General features: G+C 37.0%; 1 protein-coding gene across 7 annotated transcripts in view; it reads left to right on the top strand.

Annotated features, from left to right (window-relative positions):
• The window catches only part of SETD2 (SET domain containing 2, histone lysine methyltransferase), a 118,240-nt gene that overhangs the window by 42,309 nt on the left and 51,155 nt on the right, over positions 1–24,776 (top strand). For all 7 annotated transcript variants that reach the window (XR_014250514.1, XR_014250515.1, XM_082411905.1 and 4 more), the window contains exons 4-12: positions 259–390; positions 3,217–3,345; positions 6,965–7,088; positions 8,370–8,447; positions 10,157–10,254; positions 12,348–12,474; positions 20,974–21,108; positions 21,862–21,981; positions 23,403–24,065. Coding sequence is in view for 5 of the 7 variants with exons in the window: in XM_082411905.1 (XP_082268031.1) it covers positions 259–390; positions 3,217–3,345; positions 6,965–7,088; positions 8,370–8,447; positions 10,157–10,254; positions 12,348–12,474; positions 20,974–21,108; positions 21,862–21,981; positions 23,403–24,065 (1,606 nt within the window). In the remaining 2 variants the exon portion in view is untranslated. The remainder of the gene's footprint in view (positions 1–258; positions 391–3,216; positions 3,346–6,964; positions 7,089–8,369; positions 8,448–10,156; positions 10,255–12,347; positions 12,475–20,973; positions 21,109–21,861; positions 21,982–23,402; positions 24,066–24,776) is intronic.

Here is a 24,776-nt window from a genome sequence, read left to right as displayed (position 1 = left end):
AATGATAGATTTGCACTTATCCCAGCTTCCCATTTGCCAAGGCTGAGGTTGTCTCTCTCACCTGTTTTGCAATAGAATTCTTAGTGTTTTCAGTCTCATAAATGCTTAGTGGTTAGATGTTTTCTTCTCTCTGAATGATTGACTTAACCAGAATCATTAAATGGGAAACTAGTGAGATTTAGCACATTTTTGATTGTGTATGTTGTATCATTGCCAGGACATTTATTTAACCAATTTTAATAAAATTTTACCCAATAGAAAGAAGAATAAATCCCATCGGGATATTAAGCGAATGCAGTGTGAGTGTACACCTCTTTCTAAAGATGAAAGAGCTCAAGGTGAAATAGCATGTGGGGAAGATTGTCTTAATCGTCTCCTCATGATTGAATGGTAAGTAAATTAGAATGTTCTTCTTTTGCTCAACTATTCTATTAAATGTCTCTGAATTTTAAGAAGAATTATTAGGAGTAAATTTAACTTTTCTCCTTCTACCTATTGTTGAGTATTTCTGAGCAATGAAATCTCCAATGTGTAACAGTGTTTATAAGGAGGCAAATTTCCCTTGCATTGTGCGTTAGATTATAGTACATGTTGTAAGTGCTCTGTAAAGTAGCCCTAATGCTAACATAGTAATAGTAATTTTTACCCAGTCTCCTTTTATCTCTTGTAAGGTTCACGTCCTGAGAGGTAAATGTTGGTATTTTTTAGCTTTTACTATAAAATAAGCTAAAACCCTAACATTTCAGAAGTGCTTAAAGTAAAATGTCTTGCTCCCCCAAGCCTCAATCCCTCTATTTGTAGTCTTTCCAGATAATTTTTATGCCTATACCAGCATGGGTAGACATTTCCTCTTTTTATGTGTAGAAATGAAATCCTTACTGTATGTACTTTTTGAAACTTTGTTTGCCCTCACCTGCCACACACACTTTTCTTTTTTTTAGTAATTTTTTTTTTTAATGTATTTTTGGCTGCGTTGGGACTTCGTTGCTGCGCGCGGGCTTTCCCTTGTTGTGGCGAGCGGGGGCCACTACTCACTGCGGTGCACAGGCCCCTCATCGTGGTAGCTGCTCTTGTTGCGGAGCACGGGCTCTAGGCACGTGGGTCTCAGTAGCTGTGGCTCGCGGGCTCTAGAGCGCAGGCTCACTAGTTGTGGCACACGGGCCAAGTTGCTCCGCGGCATGTGGGATCCTCCCGGACCAGGGCTCGAATGCGTGTCCCCTGCATTGGCAGGTGGATTCTTAACCACTGTGCCACCAGGGAAGTCCCCACACTTTTAATTAAATATGTTTTGGAGACCTATTCAGAGCTACATATTTAGACCTATCTAAATCTTTCTCTTGACTACATTATGTATTCTATTCATAGTTAACCCATAATTATTAATCTTCTATTGATAGACATTTGCTTCCATATTTTTCATATAAACAGTAAATACCTTTACATTAAAAAAATGTGATTTAAAAAAAAAACCAGTCTGATTGAAAATTGTATCATTTTTAACATGGAAAGAATATTAAGGTGATTTATAGTATAGGTACCTTATTTTTAGTGTTAATGAAGTGTTTTTTTTTTAAACTCAGTTTTTGGTTTTGCTTATGTAATAGTGTTACAAAAATAAAACATATACCTCAAAAAATAAAAAAGAGAAAGCATTTTTGGTATTTTTAAATGTAAACTAAAAGTAGAGATGACAGTAAACATATAAGAAGAGAAGAGGGATTTCCCTGGTGGCACAGTGGTTAAGAATCCGCCTGCCAATGCAGGGGACACGGGTTTGAGCCCTGGTCTGGGAAGATCCCACATGCCGCGGAGCAACTAAGCCTGTGCGCCACAACTACTGAGCCTGCGCTCTAGAGCCCACGAGCCACAACTACTGAGCCCGCGCTCTAGAGCCCACGAGCCACAACTACTGAGCCCATGTGCCACAACTACTGAAGCCTGTGAGCCTAGAGCCCATGCTCCGCAACGAGAAGCCACCACAATGAGAAGCCTGCACACTGCAACTAAGAGTAGCCGCCGCTCGCCACAACCAGAGAAAGCCCACGCACAGCAACGAAGACCCAACGCAGCCTAATTAATTAATTAATTAATTAATTAAAAAAGAAGAGAAGACATAAGAACAGTATTCTCCTAATTTGACATTGTTGCCCTAGTCTCTGCATTCTTCTGGTTTTTCCTGCCAACCTTGTTGAACAGATATGAAGTACAGAAATTCTTTTTTCTTGTTATTCCCACGCTCAAAACTTTTAGTGGTTCTCAAGATTAGGTTCAAATGTAACCTTGGTATTGAGAGCCCTTCATAGTACATCAACAACCTGCCTTTTCATCTTCCAGCAACCCACCTTTCTTATCAGTTATCCTTAGCTATTTTATTCCCCTTTTCTCAAGTAGGCCTTGTTTCCTATTTCTGCACACAGGTGGGCACTGTCATTGTACCTCATGTTTTCCTTATGTGTCCATATCCTATGTGTCATTAGAGATTCTGCTTTAATCCTACTCCTTCCGGAAAGCTTTCCTTCACTGCTTCTCTCCAGAGTGAATCCCTCCCTTATCCTTTGGACATCTGTAAAAATGTTGCTTACTACTACTGGTTTGGCAATAAATAATAATATATTGGAAATAATTGGTAATTTTTATTGTAGCCTTACTCAGTATTAAAAGCCTTTGTATCTGTCAGCTTTGGAATATTAAGAATTCAGTAAATTTTTGATTTTAGTTTTATTCTAAGATACATGAGGGAAGAGCCTTGCCAGTTTATATTGTGCTTACTCTGAACAAAGATATGTTTAATGACGACTTTGGTTTCTCTTAAATGTAGCTCAAGTAGTTAGCTACATTCAAAAGATGAAATTAGTGATGATTGGAGTGGAATATAAGAGAAGGTGCACTGATTGAAAATAAGTTAGCTCTGCATAGTTGTCAGAGTACTGCAGACTTACATGCAGCCTGGAAATGTATCTTAGACAGTCAGGGAGGGGTAATGACCAGTTGACAAGACTGTATTTTGGGCATCATCTGTTTAACAATGTAGACACTCAATTTTAAGGAATCCCTTCATGATAGAAAGAATTATTGAGGAAGGCTCACTTGGAGGTTTACCACACATATGCTGATTATGCCATAAAGATATGGATATATTTACATAACATTCTAGTGAACGTGTTTTTGGTTCTTTTACTGCTTTGAAGAATTAATTTTCTCCTTTTCTCATTTCAGTTCTTCTCGGTGTCCAAATGGGGATTATTGTTCCAATAGACGGTTTCAAAGAAAACAGCATGCAGATGTGGAAGTCATACTCACAGAAAAGAAAGGCTGGGGCTTGAGAGCTGCTAAAGACCTTCCTTCGTAAGTTATGTTTTAATCGCCTTTCACTTCATTTGTGTTGTTGAAGTTGGTTAGATACTTTTTAGGAAAATAATTTGCCTATTACACTGAAGTTTAATAATGATTATTGTGCAGAATGACCACTTGGTAGCTAGTTTGTTCGTTTTAAATTCACTTCTTTTAGGAAATTAAATAGAAATCTCTCCTGTCTATATATGAGAGAGCAGTTTGTCCCTTGTGATATTTGAACTAGGCCGGTCCTTCTTTGTCTGATAGTTATGTTACCTTTAATTCCAAGTAATTACCAAGTGTTTGCTGTAGATCCCCAGAATCCTTATGAAACTCTATAAAAAGGAGTTAGGACAGAATCTATAAAGTTGAATCTATATAAAGTTTAGTTGGGATAAGAGTAGTGGAGAGTGTCTGAGGATATTGAGATAGAGAATTAAAGCATACTTGATAGACACTCATTAAACATTTTTGAATGAATAAATGTTGCCTTCTAAAGTCATGTAACTTTTATATGTAATGCAGTAAAAGGATCAGTTTTATTTTCTACCATATTCGGTATTTCCTTTAACCACTAATTTTCTTACATATAGCATATTTAAGTATTCTTATGAAAGTTGAGTACCTTTTTCTTTAAAGTTAAGTATATACAGATTACATGTGTTTATGATTGAAGAATTTTTAAAAATACATCAAAGGAATAAAGGAAGAAAATAAAACAGTTGCTGATTCTAGTGACTCAGGCACAACTATTGTTTCAGAATCCTAAGCATATGGCCACACTTGAATGGGAATTGGGATGGGGTGAGGGGTTTTAGTCTTTTTATTGTGGGGATTCAAAGCAACCCGGTAGCAAATAACCTAATAATAATAACCACCACCACCACCAGGTAATTTAGTTTTCTGACAGGAACCTCATGTATCTTTTGAAAGCCAAATCATTTGGTTTTTATTGTGAAAATAGGAAATGATATTCATGTCACTTATCCTTTTGAGAACCAACCAGAAAAAACCCACGTTTTATTCTATAAAAAAGTAGATAGTAGGAACCTCATATATTTCCCTTTTCTGCAAAGTATTATCAAAGTATTTTGGTTTATAACCATTTTTAAATTGTTTCTTTGAAACAAGTATCTCAATCATCTCAGTATGTTTCATATCCAAATTCATTGGATCCTTTATAATATTTTAAATAAATAGTAGACTAAGCTTCCCTTGAACACTGTTAACAACACTGAACTCAGTACTCCCCAAGGCAGTCTGGTGCATTTCTAAAATCACTAACTCTGGTCTAGATGCAGGTTTTCAGGTATGCTTTCTTTTATTCTACTCAAGCCAGCCAGGCTTTTCTTTTGGAGAGTCTTTTTAAAATTTTTTTAAAGGAACTCCAGTTTGGACATAACCCTCTCTTACAGGGGTAGTAATGGACACTGCCTCTTGGCAGAGTCTGCACTAACATAGCTTCAACTTTAACGTAAATTCTTGTTGTATGCAACAGAGACTATTTGATGGCTCAGGAGTCCGTGTCTGTTACGGGGAAGGAGATGGGAGAAGAGAGGAGAGAATGCGTGACTGGTTCACATAGCAGGTTAAAATTTCCTAAAGCTCTTTAGCTTTCCTCAACTACCCACAAAGAACCCTGCTTTGGTAAAATATACTAGGACTTAATGTTTCCAGGATTCGCACACCTTCACTCATGTACTTCCGTGTGCTGATGGTAATACCAATTTTATAAATTTTTAACTCTAAGCTATTTAGGTGTTCACTGGTAGAGTGTTCCCACTTAAGAAGGGCATACTGTCAGATGTGCACGGTATGAGGAGGAGGTATTTGGAGCAAAGCTGCTAGTTACTGTTAAAATACCATGACAGACGCCACCAAAAAAATAAGCAAATTCCTACCAAAACCCTCAAGTTTTAGGCTATAGGAATGGAAGGCAATGCTGTCTAGGTTGACTTAATGTTATTGGATACCAAATGGGACTTTGTTTTTTTGCGGGGTGGGGGAGGGGTGGAGTAAAATTCACACAATATATTATTAGCCTTTTTTTTTTTTTTTTAATTATTTATTTATTTATGGCTCTGTTGGGTCTTCGTTTCTGTGCGAGGGCTTTCTCTAGTTGTGGCAAGCGGGGGCCACTCTTCATCGCGGTGCGCGGGCCTCTCGCTATCGTGGCCTCTCGTTGCGGAGCACAGGCTCCAGACGCGCAGGCTCAGTAACTGTGGCTCACGGGCCTAGTTGCTCCGCGGCATGTGGGATCTTCCCAGACCAGGGCTCGAACCCGTGTCCCCTGCATTGGCAGGCAGATTCTCAACCACTGCGCCACCAGGGAAGCCCCTATTAGCCTTTTTAAAGTGCACAATTCAGTGGCATTTAGTACATTCATAATATTGGGCAGCTATCACCTCTGTCTAGTTCCAAAAATTTTTATCACCCCAAAAGGAAACCCCTTACCCATTAAGCAGATTCTCCCTATTGCCCCCTCTTCCCAGCCCTTGGCAACCTCTAAATCTGCCATCTCTATGGATTTACCTTATTCTAGATATTTATATGAAATACAAATGTGGCTTTTTGTTTCTGGCTTCTTAAAGAAAGCGTTAAACATAGCATTTTTTTAGCGTGGCCAAAAAAAAAGAAAAAAAGGAGAAGTATACTGATTATGTCAGTATATCATAACAAATACAAATGATTTACATTTTTACATTTAAAAAATCTCTTTGGTTAGTGTTAGGGCACATTTGTTTATTTTCTCTCTGTGCGTCTTGTGGGATCTTAGTTCCCCGACCAGGGAATGAACCCAGGCCCCAGCAATGAAAGTGCCGAGTCCTAACCACTGGACAGCCAGGGAATTCCAGGGCATGTTTATTTTGAAAGGGTAAGACAAGACTTCCAGGTAGGTCATTTCAGGTCAGAACTTGGGAGTAAACTGTAGAGAAGCATTTGTTTACATGGAGGTAATACTTGAAGTCATTGGTGAGAATGAGCTTTTATAAAATAAAGGGAGAGGGAAGAGACTGAGAATATCTTCAATAGAGAAGAAATAGGTAAATAACCATGAAAGAACAATCAAAGGTAGAAGGTAACTGAAAGAAGCCAAGGAGAGAGCTTAATCATGATTGTTGATAAATGCTAGAGAAAACTCACAGAGAATGCAGTCAGAGAAAAGGTATATTTGACCTTTAACATCATTAGAGACCTTTGAGAGTAAAGGTAGTTAAGTAGAAGGGCTGCTGTATTTAAGTTGCCTTCTTTTTTCTTAGGACATAAAGCCTCTAATTTTTCACTGCTTCTGATTTCTTCATAACTGTTTCTCAGTTGTGAATCATTGTTTTCATGATAATGTAAACCAGACTTGGAAGTTCGTTTTAATATCTAGTGAGAGCAAGGATATGCATTTTGTTATAAGTGTAAATTACAAAAGCTTCTTAGAGTCAACATTCTTTGCAAAGTATTAGGAAGGAGAAAATTAACCTCGATTAGTTGCTAGGCACTTTACATATATTTTAATTACATCTTGTGTAATAGCAAATCTGTCCACTTTACAATAGTTTTTAAAATTCATTATTTTTGCATGGATGTATGTGTTTTCCGTATATCTCCTAGGCAGGAAATGCTGTTTTTCTTTTGCCAGGAACACCTTTGTCCTGGAATATTGTGGAGAGGTACTTGATCATAAAGAGTTTAAAGCCCGGGTAAAGGAGTATGCACGAAACAAAAACATCCACTACTATTTCATGGCCCTGAAGAATGATGAGGTAAGTGGCATGAATGTGTTTGTTTTGAAACAGATCTGGAAGTTCTTGAGTTTGAAAGGGGTCATTGATATGGACTGATCTCTAAAATATATTAAGTGACCAAAATAAGGAGCTGAACAGTGTGGATAGTTTTTTTCTATTTGCTTACAAAAAGGATGAGGGAGAGGGGGGTATTTACATGTATATGTAAATGTAAACATACATGCTTCATACTACAATTCTTAAAAATTATTGATGGCCCCCAAAGAGCTTTTGTTTATGTGGATTATATTTATCAATATTTTTATTAAAGATGAAAGCTGAGAAGTTGAAAATATTTTTTTATTAAACCATTTAAAAGTGACAATAAGCCTGTGATGTTGACACAAATAACATATGCTTTTGTGAAAATTAAGCATTTTCCAAAAAGTTTTTTTTTTAGTGAGGAGTACCATTTACAAATCTCTTTAATGTCTGGCTTACTAGAATTTAGCTAGATTCTCATGTCTGCCTCTACATTCAATCTGGAAATGCAAGTTGTAGGGACCCATCCTAGGACCTGTTGAATCTCACTCTGAGGGTGGGCTCAGCAAGAGTTTTAACAAGCTCTCCAGTGGATTCAGATACATACTCAAGTTTGAGAGCTACTGCACTGTGGTATCGCATGCATTTGAAAATGAAGTTTTAAACACAGGAAGAAAGATTGGAATATAATAGGATGTAAGAAATAGCTAAAAGAAAATGAGACATTGATATATATGGAGATAATTTTGCCCCCTAGGTAAAATGTTGATAGTTGGAGATCTTTCTGAGGAAGAAGTTGGATATTTGTCACTATTTTTTTTTAAAGAAACTCCTTTATTTATTTACTTATTTTTGGCTGTGTTGGGTCTTCGTTTCTGTGCGAGGGCTTTCTCCAGTTGCGGCAAGCGGGGGCCACTCTTCATTGCGGTGCGCGGGCCTCTCACTATCGCGGCCTCTCTTGTTGCGGAGCACAGGCTCCAGACGCGCAGGCTCAGTAGTTGTGGCTCACGGGCCTAGTTGCTCTGTGGCATGTGGGATCTTCCCAGACCAGGGCTCGAACCCGTGTCCCCTGCATTGGCAGGCAGATTCTCAACCACTGCGCCACCAGGGAAGCCCCGGATATTTGTCACTTTGATGTGTAAAGTAATATGAGAGAGTTCTCTAAAGGAACGGGGGATTAGGGATAAGGGTCTTAAATTTGCCGGATGCCTTGCCTTTGCAAAATGCACATATGTTTTAAGGTCTCATTTTTAACTGTTAAATTATCCTTTTCCCTAGATAATAGATGCCACTCAGAAAGGAAATTGCTCCCGGTTCATGAATCACAGCTGTGAACCAAACTGTGAGACTCAAAAAGTAAGTTGAGGTAGATTTAGAGTTTGGGATATTTGTTCAGGACTGCTGTTCTGACTATTAATTTTAGATTCTATACCAAAGGTACCCATGGATATTATTTTTTAATCATTTTAATGATTTTTTTTCTTACTCTGTTAAAATTTATTTTGAAGTCAGTTTAGATGTATAAAATAATAAATAGTGCTGAAATAGTACAGAGTTCCTATATATTATCCTTCACTAGCTTCTGCAAATGTTTACATTGAACATAACCATAATACAATTACCCAATCCAGGAAATACTGTTAACTACTAACTCGTCTAAAGACCTTATTCAAGTTTTGCCATCTGTCATTTTTCTAGTCTAGGATCCAATCCAGGAACTCCAGTTGCATTTAATTGTCACATCTCTGCCCATAAATTTTAGATATTGTTTAAGGTGCTGAAATGAAAAACTAAACTTTAATTTTGATGAAGTCCAGTGTGTACTATTATATTCAGATTTTATATCAGTCTTATCCAGGTGCCAAATTTGGTGGTTTTAATAACATTTATAAGGGGCTGAATGGCCACAGATGAGAGAGACGATATATGGTATGCATGTGGATATACTTCTCCTCCTCAACAAAGGCCAGACTTTGGGTCTTGGTTATCTTTATGTCCTTGTGCCTGGCACATAGTTGACACTTGATAAATCCATTTACCGAATTCGATGTAACATTTTGAGGTAATGATCTTGGTACCCTCTAATTTGTGTTTTAAGCTTAGAGTTAAAAAAAAAGCATATATATGCACATTAGAATATTGGTTCTTTTTTAGGTTAAGAAAGCTATGGACCCACGCCCTAGAAAAATATATCAGTGATTTCCTCTCATATTGAATAGTTTTGACTCTTGGATATTTTTTGCCCTTTGATCTCTGTACTAATAGATCTTAGATACAGCTCTTCCAAGAGCCAAAACATATAACGAATAGGAGAACCCAGTGTGAAATTATTTAACCTAATTAAGTTCTGGTTCTAGTTTTGCCTGCAGCTGGTGGCCACATGTCTAGCTGTGAGACTCCACCTGTACTGCTTCTCTTCACCTCTTTAAGTCTGGGTTTTTCATCAGTAGGGGTTCAAATGGTCTGGACAGGAGCTTCCCAGTCAACTTACATCTTATATATTCTGGAACTACAAGGTCCAATCCCTGTGTATTTACCCCCATTTTAATTTTTGAGTTTTATGTATCTGTTCTGATGCTTCCCTTCCCTTTCTCTACACTCAGCATTATGTCCACTGCTTCATGAAATTAAACTTCTGGCATTGTTGTTTCCCTTTTTCCACGCCCCATCTTATCTTAGTTACTTTCAACATAAGGTAATACAAATTCGCCTGGTACTCAGTGACACCAAGCATTCCATATTTGCCTATTTTTACTACAAGTGAATCTTTACCATGTGGAAATGTGTATTAAGATAAGTTAAAGTAGCAGTTACTTTTATTAGAGTTAAATTATAGATGATATTCATCTGGTAGCTCATTAAATAAGAGTGATACTTAAGTTTTTTCTGTTTTTTGTTTTTTTTTTTTAGTTTCCCTGTTAGCTATTTGGAAAAGCCTTTATTATCTAAAGAGGCACATGCATAATTAAGGCAGATGATGATGATCTTTTAAAAAAAAAAACACACACACACACACATAGATTAACCAGTTACTAATTTCTTTTCTTTTAAAAACAACATCTCAGTGGACTGTGAACGGACAACTGAGAGTTGGGTTTTTTACCACCAAACTGGTTCCTTCAGGCTCGGAGTTAACATTTGACTATCAGTTCCAAAGATATGGGTGAGTATTGATTCCATTCTGTTTTGCTGCTTCTGATGGAGAAATAGACTGTTCAGATATAGAAATCTAAAACTTAGATGTGAATTACTAAGAAGTTATATGTACTGTCAGTTCTTATCTATAGTGTTCTCTTTTAGTTCTGTGTATTTTCCTTCTGTATGACACTTCAGGCCATTAAGGGATATTGTACTGGAACTACATGTTCCTCCTCTGAACTTCATGCTGCCTTATTTATATAATTATGTTTCTAATGTAATTTTAAAACTTTTTATTACAGAAATGTCAACAGGGTGTTGACATGGTATAAAGAGAACAATATAATGAATCCCTGTGTGGCCATAATTCATCTGTCAGTTATCAGTTCATGACTTTATCATGTCTCATCTATACCATATTGTACTCTGAAAAATAATTTGTTACCTAGTTCTACCACAACCAGTAACTGATGCAATAGCACTGAATACCCCTAGCATTTATATTGTGGTTTTAATAAAACCCCACTAAAAGGAACAGGGTTCCTCGGAGAAATGTCTGGTGTCAACTTTGGGACAGGTATTGAACAAGATAACTCTGGATAATCTCCTCATACCAGAAAACCAGTTATAAAAGATTAGGAGGGTCATGTCAAAGGGACTTCGGAGGTAGCTTGAATAGAATCTCACTTACCAAAAGTGGGAGAGTTCTTATTAACACTTAAGCATCATTAAGAATAATAATGGCAAGTGGTTTGAAACGCACTACGTAAAATCCATGAGTTTTAATGACATTTTAAAAATAAAAGCGCATTAGTCATAATTGAAAGGAACCAATTCATGATTTTGGAAACTAGTTTTTGTTTTTTTTTTAATTGAAGTGCAGTTGATGTGCAATATTACATAAGTTACAGGTATACAACATAGTGAATCACAATTTTTAAAGGTTATATTCCATCTATAGTTACTACAAAACACTGGCTATATTCCCTCTATTGTACAGTACATCCTAGTAGCTTATTTATTTTATGCATAATAGTTACATCTCTTAATCCCCTATCCCTCTTTTGCCCCTTCCCCTTTCCCTCTCCCTACGAGTAACCACTAGTTTAAAAATTAAAAGAAGAAAAAAATCAAGGATTTATCCTTCCTTTCCCAAGTGAATTTTTGATTAAACCAAGCCGTTGGTGAGAGGAAGTTCTTTATAGAGGTTATTTTAGCTAATAAATGAAGCCAGTAATGGTATCACCATTTTGCAACACCTCATGAACTAATGGATCTAGGCAATGGTCAAGTATTCTGGGGTTGACCAGGTTCCATGTGGGGCTCCATTATTTTTTTTTTCCTCTTGTATTTGTACTGTCCTCTTTGAAAGAAAGGAAACTGGAAATTAAGTGCTGTTTGTGATTCCCTGCTGTATTTATCAAATATTTTTGTGCCTCTGATTGCTACTGTAATATACTAAATCTATCAGTTTACTTTTGGAATAGTCCTTCGTGTTTTCCTTGGGTAGCTCTGGTTGCAGAGTAAATAAATGGCAGAGGTGGTTTATACCCAGGGCTGTAGACTTAGGCCAGTATTCTTTCCTCCACTTTACCTTGACTCCATGGTTACATTTATTTATTACTATATTTATTTAGTAGTGTCTCATCCTTATGTAATGATAACTTTAATAACCACTTGTTTCCTTCTAAGTGTCCTTTACTAATTATGCATTTTATATCTATATATCTGTTCATAATAATACATTTTGTTCTGTGTGTCAGTTAAATATTTACATATAAGTTATAGGTGTTGATCTATTTAAGCAATTTTTTTCTTAGCCCCAACAGGTATATATGATCTCTTATTTTCATACATTAGTAGAAACTCTCATAAATGGAGAAATTACTTATTAATTTCTTGGCTAGTTTTGTCTAGCTAATAAAGAATGACTTATTTTTAAGAGCAATTTTCAGGCATTTCCATTAGCTAGTATCAGGTTTGTTGGTGTCTCTTAAAAAAACTTTTTTTTTCCTTTAAGCTGGATTGACTCTTCTCCTGTATGTAATTGCTATACTATCAACATTTTTTATGGTTTACTTTCACATAATTGGCATCTTTCCTATGCTCCTCGAACAGGAAAGAAGCGCAGAAATGTTTCTGTGGGTCGGCTAATTGTCGGGGTTACCTGGGAGGAGAGAACAGAGTCAGCATCAGAGCAGCAGGAGGGAAAATGAAGAAAGAAAGATCTCGGAAGAAGGATTCGGTAAGTGTTCCATTCTTCTTTCAACTGTCACCATGTGCATTTTAAGAAGGGAGGTAGCTTTCCTGATTGAACTTTGAAAAGTCAAACTACAACCAGAGAAATTCAGGGTCAAATGAGATAATCATGGAAAAGAAGTACGATTGCTATTTTTGTTTCATGGAGATGAGACTTGGATACTGAGAACTATTGAAGTCATCTTGAAAACAGACAGGCTAATAGTTTTTTTTTTTTTTTTTTTTTTTAATTTTTATTTATTTATTTATTATTTATTTTTGGCTGTGTTGGGTCTTCGTTTCTGTGTGAGGGCTTTCTCTAGTTGCGGCGAGCAGGGGCCACTCTTCATCACGGTGCGCGGGCCTCTCACTGTCGCGGCCTCTCTTGTTGCGGAGCACAAGCTCCAGATGCGCAGGCTCAGTAGTTGTGGCTCACGGGCTTAGTTGCTCTGCGGCATGTGGGATCTTCCCAGATCAGGGCACGAACCTGTGTCCCCTGCATTGGCAGGCAGACTCTCAACCACTGCACCACCAGGGAAGCCCCCCAGACAGGCTAATAGTTTTTGAGAGCCTGTAAAACTCCTAATCTTATGTATAAGTAACATGTTTATCTGTTGACTCACATAAGTCTGATCTACATTCCTAATCTTTTAATATTGTTTTGTCTTTTGTTTGCACGTGTTCTTAAAATCTCTAAAAATCCTCCTTGGAGCGTAAGGTGAGTTTTGAGAGGTAACAGGCAACCCAAGAGTGAGAAAGGGATAGTCTCAGATGGTCTTTGTATTTAATCCATTAGAACAGTGGTTGATAGCCTTTCTTCTATCCCAGTTCACCTGAGTCACAACTGGAGGTGAGTGGTATCTTGCTACTACAGGAGCTCTTAACTGGGACAAGAATTTTGTGTCGTTTTTAAAAATTCCCCCGCGCCCCCGCTTTTTCTGAGGATCCCTTTGTCAGAGCAGTGTTTCTCCACCTCAGAACCACTTGGCAGGGTCCATTGTAAAAATGCACATTTTTGGGCCTATCCCCAGACCTATGAATCTTAGTGGAGGGCCAGAAGGAGCCAGGGGGCCAGAGGTGTTAACCAGCAAATCCACCTGTGAGTCTTTTGCAGTTAGCTCATTCCTAGGCTTTTCAGGAACCCATACTTATGTTAAGAATTATAAATGACAGTAGTCTTACTATTTAGTTGAGCAGATAGCAAACATAAGTCAGGAAAGGGATAAAAATATAATACTTAAAAGGTGATGTCAGTAAACCCAAATTAATTGGAGAGAATTAGTTATTGAGAATCTGAATTCTATAAGAAGACTTAGATAGCAGGAAGCATTAGAAAGGGCCATTTAAAAATTCAAAAAAAAAAAAGGGTCAAAAAAAGGGTCATTTAAAAAATGCAAAAAGGGAAAGTTTACAAGAAACACCCATGCTTCTACCACCCAAGATGAACAAATGCTCTTTAGAGTATTGTTGCTTCAGCTCTATTTTTTAGAGAGCATATATATTGTAACTGTGTGCTAAGCACTCTTCTAAGCGCCTGACACATTAACTCATTTAATTCTCACAATAAGCCCTTTTAAGTTAGGTACAAGGATTTTCCTTCTTTTACAGATGAGAACACTAAAGCACAGAGGTTACAAGGTCACCCAATAAGCGATGGGAAAGAGCTAGTCTAGCTCTTTTCTTTGCTTTTAACCGTATTGAGTTCCTTTGTGTAGAGTTTTAGAAATGATATATATATATATATATATATATATATATATATATATTTCTACAATTTTTTTTTAAATTTTTATTTTATTTATTTTTTTGGCTGTGTTGGGTCTTCGTTGCTGCAGGTGGGCTTTCTCTAGTTGCGGTGAGCGGGGGCTACTCTTCATTGCGGTGTGTGGGCTTCTCATTGCAGTGGCTTCTCTTGTTGCGGAGCACGGGCTCTAGGCGTGTGGGCTTCAGTAGTTGTGGCTCACAGGCTCCAGAGCGCAGGCTCAGTAGTTGTGGCTCGCAGGCTTAGTTGCTCCGCGGCATGTGGGATCTTCCTGGACGAGGGCTTGAACCCGTGTCCCCTGCACTGGCAGGCGGATTCTTAACCACTGCGCCACCAGGGAAACCCCTACAATTTGTTTTTTACTCTTCCATGTTGGTGTATGTGTATGTATATATATGTACATTTTTAACTGCTGTAAAAGTTTTCATCATATAACAGTTTATTTACATATATTCCTACTGATGAACACTTGTGTTTCCAATCTTTTGCTCTTAATGTCTTTGCACATGTCTCTTCTGTACATGTTTCTTTAAGGTATATCCATGGAAGTGGGGTCACTGGGTCATAGCCTATTAGCTTTTGGACCTGACTATTACAGGGAATTTTTCTTTAAACTTCATCAGGATTACTTTTATTTTTAACTCTTGTTTCATGTAATTGATAGTTTACCAGAGCAACCACAAAGTAGTCATTAAACATGTTGACCTAAGCTAAAATCTCCATAAAAGCTTCCCTTTGGCTATTTTCTGTTTTCAGAACTTACATTAAAAACTGCATTATTGGTGGGGAGTGTTATTGTAGTGTGATGGTTTCCTGGGTGGTATTATACTGCCATCATAACAATATCAGATGGCTTTCTACCTTCCTGATAAGATTCAGGAACAACCCTAAGGGACCAAGATGTAGATATTCCTGGTTTTTGCTTGCTTGTTTTTATTCTGGTAATAGTGTGTTCATATCAGTATTTTATGGTATTGTAGACTAAATTAGATGTAAAGTGAATCTAGTCAGTTGGTGGGCTGAAGTCATGGGTTGCTCCAGATGTGAATTTTTATTTTAATTTATTAATTTATTTATTTTTGGCTGCTTTGGGTCTTCGTTGCTGCACACGGGCTTTCCCTTTGTTGCGGTACGTGGGCTTCTCATTGCAGTGGCTTCTCGTTGCAGAGCACAGGCTCTAGGCGTGCAGGCTTCAGTAGTCGTGGCTCGCTGGCTCTCGAGCGCAGGCTCAGTAGTTGTGGCGCACGGGCTTCGTTGCTCCGTGGCATGTGGGATCTTCCCGGACCAGGGCTCGAACCCATTTCCCCTGCATTAGCAGGCGGATTCTTAACCACTGCGCCACCAGTGAAGCCCTCCAGATGTGAATTTGAAGCTGTTCCGGAACAGGGATGTTTTGTATGAAACTTTGCCCTGATAGAGGAATGACCCAGAGTGAATCTGGGTTCCTAGAAGGGTCGTTTGTCCTTGACTGTAATGAAGAGTTTAACTCCACTTTAGTTTTTTTTTTTTTTTTTTTTTTTTAATTTTATTTATTTATTTATGGCTGTGTTGGGTCTTCGTTTCTGTGCGAGGGCTTTTTTTTTTTTTTTATGGCTGTGTTGGGTCTTCGTTTCTGTGCGAGGGCTTTCTCTAGTTGCGGCAAGTGGGGGCCACTCTTCATCGCGGTGCGTGGGCCTCTCACTATCACGGTCTCTCTTGTTGCGGAACACAGGCTCCAGACGCACAGGCTCAGCAATTGTGGCTCACGGGCCCAGTTGCCCCGCGGCATGTGGGATCTTCCCAGACCAGGGCTCGAACCCGTGTCCCCTGCATTGGCAGGCAGACTCTCAACCACTGCGCCACCAGGGAAGCCCTCCACTTTAGTTTTAATTGGATTGGTCTCCTACTGCAGTTGCGGCTGGATGCTTAGATTCTGAGTTCTGGTCAGGTACAGTTGAATAGAATCACAAAAGTAGCACCTCTTGAAGTTCCCAAGTGTTAGGGAGTTCCCTGGTAGGGAACTCGGTGCTTTCACTGCCATAGCCCTGGGTTCCATCCCTGGTCGGGGAACTAAGATCCCGCAGACTGCGTGGTACAGCAAAAAAAAAAAAGGAAAGAAAGAAATTCCCAAGTGTTAGTTTTTGGAATTCTTTTGGGTAGGGGATGCCATGGAAAGGAAAAGATAGCAGCAGTTTAAAATATAGTTTTGCATATTTTAACTATTAACAAGAATATTTTAATGGCACTGTAGTCTGCATCTGTCCCCCCATATTAACCTTTGATTGGTGAACATTTCTTATTCCTTGCTCTTATGATTGAAGCTATGTAAATACAGTTTATCCACTTAAAACTGTAAGCTCTTCCAGGACAGGTGATTGTCTTCTTTGAGTATGTCACAAACTAGGTACTTAATTAAATACTTAGTTGATGGAGGTATAATAAATCCCTACTATTATCTGATGTTATTTGTAGTTTGTAAATTATAAACAGGGAATAGTCTGAAATTTACCTTAATCTCTTTTGAGTTTGTGAAACAAATTAACAGTAACTAATTTATACAATAAAGAGGGTGAAAAGCCACATAAGAAAGGAAATAGTTGCTTTCAGCAGATAACAAACAAATCCTAGTATCTGGAATATATAGAGAGCTCTGTCTAATCAATAAGAAAAAAATAGCCCCAAAAGAAAAATAAGCAACTTCCATAGACACTTTAGTAATCCAGATAGCCAGTAAACATGTGGAAAGGTGTTCAACCTCATTAGTAATTAGGGGAGTGCAAATTAAAACTACTATCAGATGTTATTTGCATACTGACCACATTGATAAAAATTAAGTCAGATGATACACAGGAACAATAGATCTCATACACTGGTGGTGGAGGTGTAAATGGATACAATCACTTTTGAAAACACTTTGGTGTTATTTACTAAAGGTGAATGTATGTATACTATATGAGCCAGCAGTTGCACTCCTAGGTCTATAACCAGAGAGAGACTTGTTTAAAATGCACATCAGGAATCACAGCAGCATTGCTTACATTAGAAAAAGTAGAAACAACTCAAATACCCATTAACATTAGTATGAATAAATTATAATATATGATGAAAAACTAGTCACAAAAATAAAGAAACTTATGGTTGCATGCAAAAATGATTGCTTAAAATGATGACTTAAAATGTAAAGTTGATTGAAAAAGAACCATGGCACAAAGATTTTTTGTCCAGTGTGATTTCATTTACATAAAGATTAAAAACAGACAAAATTATAATATTTAGGGATTTATAATATATGTAGTAAACCTATTTTAAAAATCAGAACTATTTCCTAAAAAGTTAGGAGACATTATCTCTAGAGTTAAGAAGAGAAGGTATTATAACAAGGAAGGGGCACGTGGAGCACTTCAGGAACACTGACAGTATCCTCCCCATCCCCCCACCCTGCCCTTTTACCTGAGTGTTGGTTGCCCTGGATATTGCTCAACTGTTTGTTTATTAAACCTGTTTATTTACTAATTGTTTCTATATGTATGTTATATTTATCAGAATGTATTAACAATGGTGCTTTAGACCCATTAAAGACAGTTCATACCCCAAAATAAAGAATAAACATTTTTCTTGGACTGATTAGGTAATTAACAGAATAAATTTTTAAGTGCTGTAGAATTGTCTATATACATATGAATTTTCATTTATCAGTAATTTATTAAAATACATCCTAATCCTCCTTATACTTACCACAAATCCTTTTTCGAAGGTGGTGACCCATAAATGAAAAATAAATACTTTTAGTAAATTTAATGAAAGCAATCAATGTCAGTCATCTCCTGGCTTCCTCCCCTGCAGATGTCCTAAAAGTTATTAATTCCACAATTGATTGTTCACTTGAGTACCCAAAATTATGGAAGCTGTATCATATCACCACTAGGATTGGCATGCTTACTTTTATGTAATACAACCATTAAGCTTATCATTATAGTAGGAATGTTCAGAGGTTGTTCACCTTCTGTATTTTGTTTGCAAAATTTTGTTATTTATACTTCTACATTTTTACTGTTTATTTCCTTAAGAATGCTACTTTTTTATATCCCAGTAGTGCCTTTTATACAGTAATATCTACTCAGTTTATTGATGAATGAAAGTAACAACTCAGTTTTAACTTTAAAGATTACATGCCTAATTATGAAAAGGAAATAACCCCAAAAGGAAATATAAGCTTAGTGAATATTTGCATCTCAAAACTGTCAAAAGCAAGATTCTTGTATTTGAGAGGGAAAGTAGTATTTTAAAGCCCTTGGTCTTTCCTATGCTAATCCTCTGGAATTTGGGACACAGGAAATTTTTACATTTAGGATATGCAAGGAAAAAAACATCTTTAAGGAAATTGTTTTACATTAAGATTTAACTATAAATTGGCTTTTCTGTTCATGTATTTAATCTATTCAAAACCTAAGAAATAATACTGGAAACGAAAAAGGATGAGCCTCAAATGTACTTTTTAGAAGGAAAAAATGAGTTTATGTATCTTCAACTTCTTGCAGGCAGCATTTTATATTTTCTCATTTATTTTTGTTCTATATACCCTAATAAAAGAGTTTTGGGATATAATATGAAATAGAAATGTTTCAATGCCTTGCCTAAAATTATATTAAGTGAGACACTTAGCCAGTTAAGTAACAGAAAATTTCAAGATTTTTTCTTTTAGATTTGCTTTTCTCTAATTTATTATTAGCTCATTCTGTGCTTTTATCATTTCATGTCAAGTTGATTTAATGCTATCGTTATATCTCTTCTTCAATCTCTATCTTGTCTAGATTTCATCCTGTTATTGTCAGACTAATTATTCTCAAATTCCATTTTGATCATATTATTCCCTTTTTGGGATTCAGTAATAGAGCTCTCTTACTTAGTCTCATCAAATCCAGATTCTTTTATATTACATCTGAGATGTTCTAACACTAGCCTTCTTTTTGATAAGATTTTTCTCCATTCCTCACTGCACCTTATCCACTCCAGCCAGGCTGAGCATAGTATGCACTGTCCTAATTTTCCATTTCCGGTTGTTCAGACTTTTCCTTCTGCTTCCTCCCTCCTCCCTCCTCTTGTATTTATCTTACCTATTTCTAACCCCACTTCGGTGAATTCATTTCTGGTGACTCTCATTTTAAGCACTCCCTTCATCTTAGACCTCTTAGGTTTTTAAACATTAACATTTGTAGTTAATGCTTCATTGTTCGTTTTCATATGAGTTAATTTTATCTCCCCGATAGTAAGTTCTGTGAGGGTGTCTTTATATCTTTTATAACTGCTGCAACACAGCTAGAAAACAACCTTTGGAACCTTGTTTTTTGTTGCTGTTGTTCTCTATTATTTAATATCTTTGGAACAAAGAATTTATGTAAGTTATAAAGACTATAATTATACTTTATATGTGCTTGTGAGCACTTCTCTGCTTCCTTCTCTCTGCTTATAGCTCCTGGAGGATACCACCATTTTGAATTTTGTGTCTTACCTCCCTTGCTCTTTTTTAAAAACAAACAAACAAATGAATAAAAAATCATTTATTTATTTATTTATTTATTTATTTATTTATTTATTTATTTATTTATTTATTTATGGCTGCATTGGGTCTTTGTTGCTGTGCGCGGGCTTTCTCTAGTTGCGGTGAGCGGGGTCTAATCTTCATTGTGGTATGCGGGCTTCTCATTGTGGTGGCTTCTCTTGTTGGCGGAGCACGGGCTCTAGGTGTGCAGACTTAAGTAGTTGTAGCATGTGAGCTCAGTAGTTGTGGCTCTTCGGCTCTGGAGCGCAGGCTCAGTAGTTGTGGCCACGGGCTTAGTTGCTCTGCGGCATGTGGGATCTTCCCGGATCAGGGATCGAACCCGTGTCCCCTGCATTGGCACGTGGATTCTTAACCACTGCGTCATCAGGGAAGTCCCCCTTGCCATTTTAAAATAGACTTTTCAGGTATGTATCTATAAAAAATTTGTTTTTGAGGTGCAGAGAAACGGATTCATACAGCATGCAGTATTCTGGAACTTTAGTTTTTTACATAACATTATGTTTGCTAAGATTGATAATTTTTGTTGCATTTGGCTGCACTTGATTCCTTTCATTGTGGTATATGCCATTATGTGAACATGCCGGTTTATCCAGCCTGGCCACAGGCATTTGGGTTGTTGGCAGTTTTTTGCTCTTATGAATGGCTGTTCAATGAGCATTCTTCTGATTCTCAGAGTACACATGTGCAGAAGTTTCTCTAGGGTTTATTCTTAGGTGTACAGTGGCTAGGCATAGGGGATACAAATATTTTATTTTTCAAGCTTTATTTCAATGCTTTATTTTTTCTGACATACTTTTTTTTTTCCCTGACATACTTCTCACTTAATATAATTTTTCTTCCTCCCATAAAGGCAGATTTTTTTGTTTTGCTTCATTGCAATGTCTTCAGCACCTAGAACTATACTTGATGTATAAGTGCTTGGTAAATATTTGATGATTGAATGAAATGCTTTTCAAATTGATCATACCAATTTATATTTTCATTAGCAGTGTACAAAAGTTTGTTTTGACCCACATCTTTGCCTAGACTTGATTTTATCAGACTTCTTATAGTGAGTGTAATATGGTTTCTTACTGTGGTCTTAGTTTTCCTTATTACTGGTGAGGTCGAGCATCTTTTCAGATTGTTTGATTCTTAGATTAGGGGGGGTTTTGTTGTTGTTGTTGTTGTTGTCTATAACCAGATATTTTTCCTTGCTGTGGCAGGTGGATGGAGAGCTAGAAGCCCTGATGGAGAATGGTGAGGGTCTCTCTGATAAAAACCAGGTGCTCAGCTTATCCCGGCTAATGGTTAGAATTGAAACTTTGGAACAGAAACTTACCTGTCTCAAGCTCATACAGGTGAACACTTTGATATTAATTTATTTTTTATTTCTGAACTTGAGGTGGGACATTTAAACTACAATCCAGAATGATGAATGGAAAAGGAATAATTCTGATATGAGAAGAGTTACTCGTTTTTAAAATGGATATGTGAGTTCTATGTGACTTTGAAAACTTGTACTCTTAAAAATGTCTTAAGAGTTCAGCATTATTTAATCTATTAGTAGATATTGTGTGTCTTCTCTCTAGTCAAAGAACATGGTGGAATTTTTTTTGTGTGTGTAACAATTCATGACACTTGATAGAGGGTCTCTCCCCACCGCCACTTGATTATTAGCATGGCAAGGCCATTTTTACCACAGGATCGCAAAGCAAGGAATTTTAACAGTAATCATATTTACTCCAGTTTATTAAATATTCCACAAGAAGTTGGATAATAAGAAAAGATTTTTAAATTTTTTTATAGTTTTAGCTTTTTCAGTAAAAATGGTGAATATAATTTTTTTCTTAGTCCTTCAAAATTTGAACTTTAGTAAAGTCCAGGTTGACATTTTAAGTATCAAAAAAGATTATAATCTCTCACTTTAAAGCATTCATTAATTGCACAGTTCTAGTAGATTAATCAAAATAGAATTTCTAGGTTTCTTTGTGAATATTAATGAACTGTTTAGTCCTCTCTGTGGGCCCTCTTTAACACTGTCTCTGGTTTTATGTGTCTCCCTCCTCCCATCCCCCAATACCCTGCATCCTGCTTCGCTTCCCCCATGGAAGAACACACATTCGCAGTCTTGCCTGAAGTCCTTTCTGGAACGTCATGGGCTGTCTTTGTTGTGGATCTGGATGGCAGAACTAGGTGATGGCCGGGAAAGTAACCAGAAGCTTCAGGAAGAGGTCAGTTCACATTCAGCTGACCTGCTTGTTTCTTAAGACCACTATATTTATTATTTAGGTTGAGGGTATTGTGATAATATCAGTGATAATGAATTTAGCACTATATTTACTACTCATATTAAATAATTACATCATTTTATCATCCCAATATCATTCCTATAACTGTAACTTTACATACACCTTGCTGGAAGTGAGTTTGCCCAGTGGTTTTCCCTATGGTATCTTTTAAAGCTTAGTACTACATAGTTGGGAACTGCAAGAGCAAGATATACTAGTATCATAGTTAAGTGAAAGATCCAGTGTGTTGCTAAAACCGTAGTTTTAAAAAGATAGGAAACCATATGGAACTTAAATTCTGGGGTTCTAAAAAATTATGAAGAGCTGAATTCTGGATGACAAGAGTAAGAACATTTTTGAGGAGTAAATTGTTTTAAAAGATCTAAATAGATGTTCATTGACAATGTTGTTAGTGGAATTGTTATATTTATACCGTCCCATGAAATACACAATATTTTCTAACTTGATTTAAATGTAGTTCTTTTTAATCATAAGTGCTAATATAATCCCAAAGTCATTTAATAATATACTTCTAAAAACAAAAACGTGAGTGGGCAAATGAGTGATTGTCTTGCCTCCATCCTTCTCCCAGGAGACTCAGCAATAAGTAGGAGTTGGGGAAGCCTTGGGGTTTCTGTAGAACTACATTGGGGGAGTACTTTGGAAGAAATTCTTGGATTTCAGAATGTGGGGTGGGGGTGGTTATCTCGGAATGAAGAGAGTGTCTCTCTTTGCTAGACAGCTGTTTGTCAAAGGCTAAGGAGGTTAAGTAATATCTGCATTTTTTGTTTGTATGCAAGACATTTAAATATATATTGTTGCTTAGTTCCCAAGCCTTTATCACAGTCACTTGGGAAACTTTTTAGAAAAACATACCCAGGATGAGGTCCAGTATTGTTTATATTTTTAAAAAATCTACCTGGGTTTGAGAACTACTGGTGGAGAATATTAATTAAATTAGTCCTATTTGGTGTGTGAGCAGTCACCTGCTCCACATTTTATTCTTGCTGGTCAGGCTTATTAAAACACTTTTCTGGGACTTCGCTGGTGGTCCAGTGGTTGAGACTGAGCTTCCACTGCAGGGGGCACGGGTTTGATCCCTGGTTGGGGAACTAAGATCCCACATGCCTCGTGGTGCAGCCAAAAAAATAAAAAAATAAAAAATCAAACACTTTTCCTTCCATACTAGAGGAAAGTAATATTATGACATTTAAATCCGTCTGTGGTTACAAGATTTAGGTCTTAATTTAATAAGACAGTAAAAAAACCACTGCTTTTGCAGAATTGATCTGAGTCCCATGGAGAGGCTTGAAAAGTCAACTGTACAAAGTGATGTTTGTTTTTTTTAAATTATGTTTAATCAGATTATAAAGACTTTGGAACATTTACCCATTCCTACTAAAAATATGTTGGAGGAAAGCAAAGTACTTCCTATTATTCAACGTTGGTCTCAAACCAAGACTGCTGTCCCTCAGCTGAGTGAAGGAGATGGGTATTCTAGCGAGAATACATCACGTGCTCACACACCACTCAACACACCTGATCCTTCCACCAAGCTGAGCATAGAAGCTGACACAGACACCCCCAAGAAGCTAATGTTTCGCAGACTTAAAATTATAAGTGAAAATAGCATGGACAGTGCGATCTCTGATGCTACCAGCGAGTTAGAAGGCAAGGATGGCAAAGAGGACCTTGACCAGTTAGAAAACGTCCCTGTAGAAGAAGAGGAAGAGTTACAGTCACAACAGCTACTCACACAACAGCTGCCTGAATCTAAAGTTGATAGTGAAATTGCTGTGGAGGCCAGTAAGCTACCCACATGTGAACCAGAGGCTGACACTGAAATAGAGCCTAAAGAGAGCAATGGCACAAAACTAGATGAACCTATTGCTGAGGAAACACCATCCCAAGATGAAGAGGAGGGTGTATCTGATGTGGAGAGTGAGAGGAGCCAGGAACAGCCAGATAAAACAGTAGATATAAGTGATTTGGCCACCAAGCTCCTGGACAGTTGGAAAGACCTAAAGGTAAGAAAACATTTCTGTTCATTTTAACCTGAATTACCCAGGTTTAGAGTTCATTAAAACCTTCAGTCGAATTACCTACTTTTCTAGCTATATGTATTTTTGAAAAATGGAATACTGTCTCTCTGTCAGCTAATTATAAATGTCTTTATAAATAAATAATGTCTTTTAAACCTTGGCCAGAGATACCAGCCAAACTAATATACAAACATCCCCCTTTTCCTTGCTTACAAAAGTATATCACAACAGTAAATTCAGTCATTCAAGTGGTCTTTACATTAAAAACAAAAATCCTTTGAGTAACAAACATGGATTCTACATTTGAGTCTGTAAGAAAAAAATGAGTGTTTAAAATAATTGGAAATTAATTTATTGGATTAACTAGAAATTAATTAAAAATAAAATTAATTGGAAGCTAAGGTAATTTTGCAACTTCTCATCAAAAATGATTGAACATATAAAGCTATAGAATCATGCTTGTTAGCTTGGTGGAATGTCTCATGACAAAAAAAAAACAAAAACAAACTATTGAACATAAATATCTGTTCCAGTAAAACAACATTATATGGAGCTAGTTCATATTCAGTTTTATTATTGTTTCTGAAATAGGCCTGCTTTTAAATGCCTATTTCTCTGGCCAGAAGATGTCATCGAGAGGAAAAATACAGAGTTCTGGAACCCTTACATCTAATACTTGCATAATCACTTGTTAAA

Source organism: Balaenoptera physalus (assembly GCF_965194825.1).
Source record: "Balaenoptera physalus genome assembly, chromosome: 11".
Taxonomy (NCBI): domain Eukaryota; kingdom Metazoa; phylum Chordata; class Mammalia; order Artiodactyla; family Balaenopteridae; genus Balaenoptera; species Balaenoptera physalus.
This window is presented reverse-complemented; position numbering and strand designations above follow the sequence as displayed.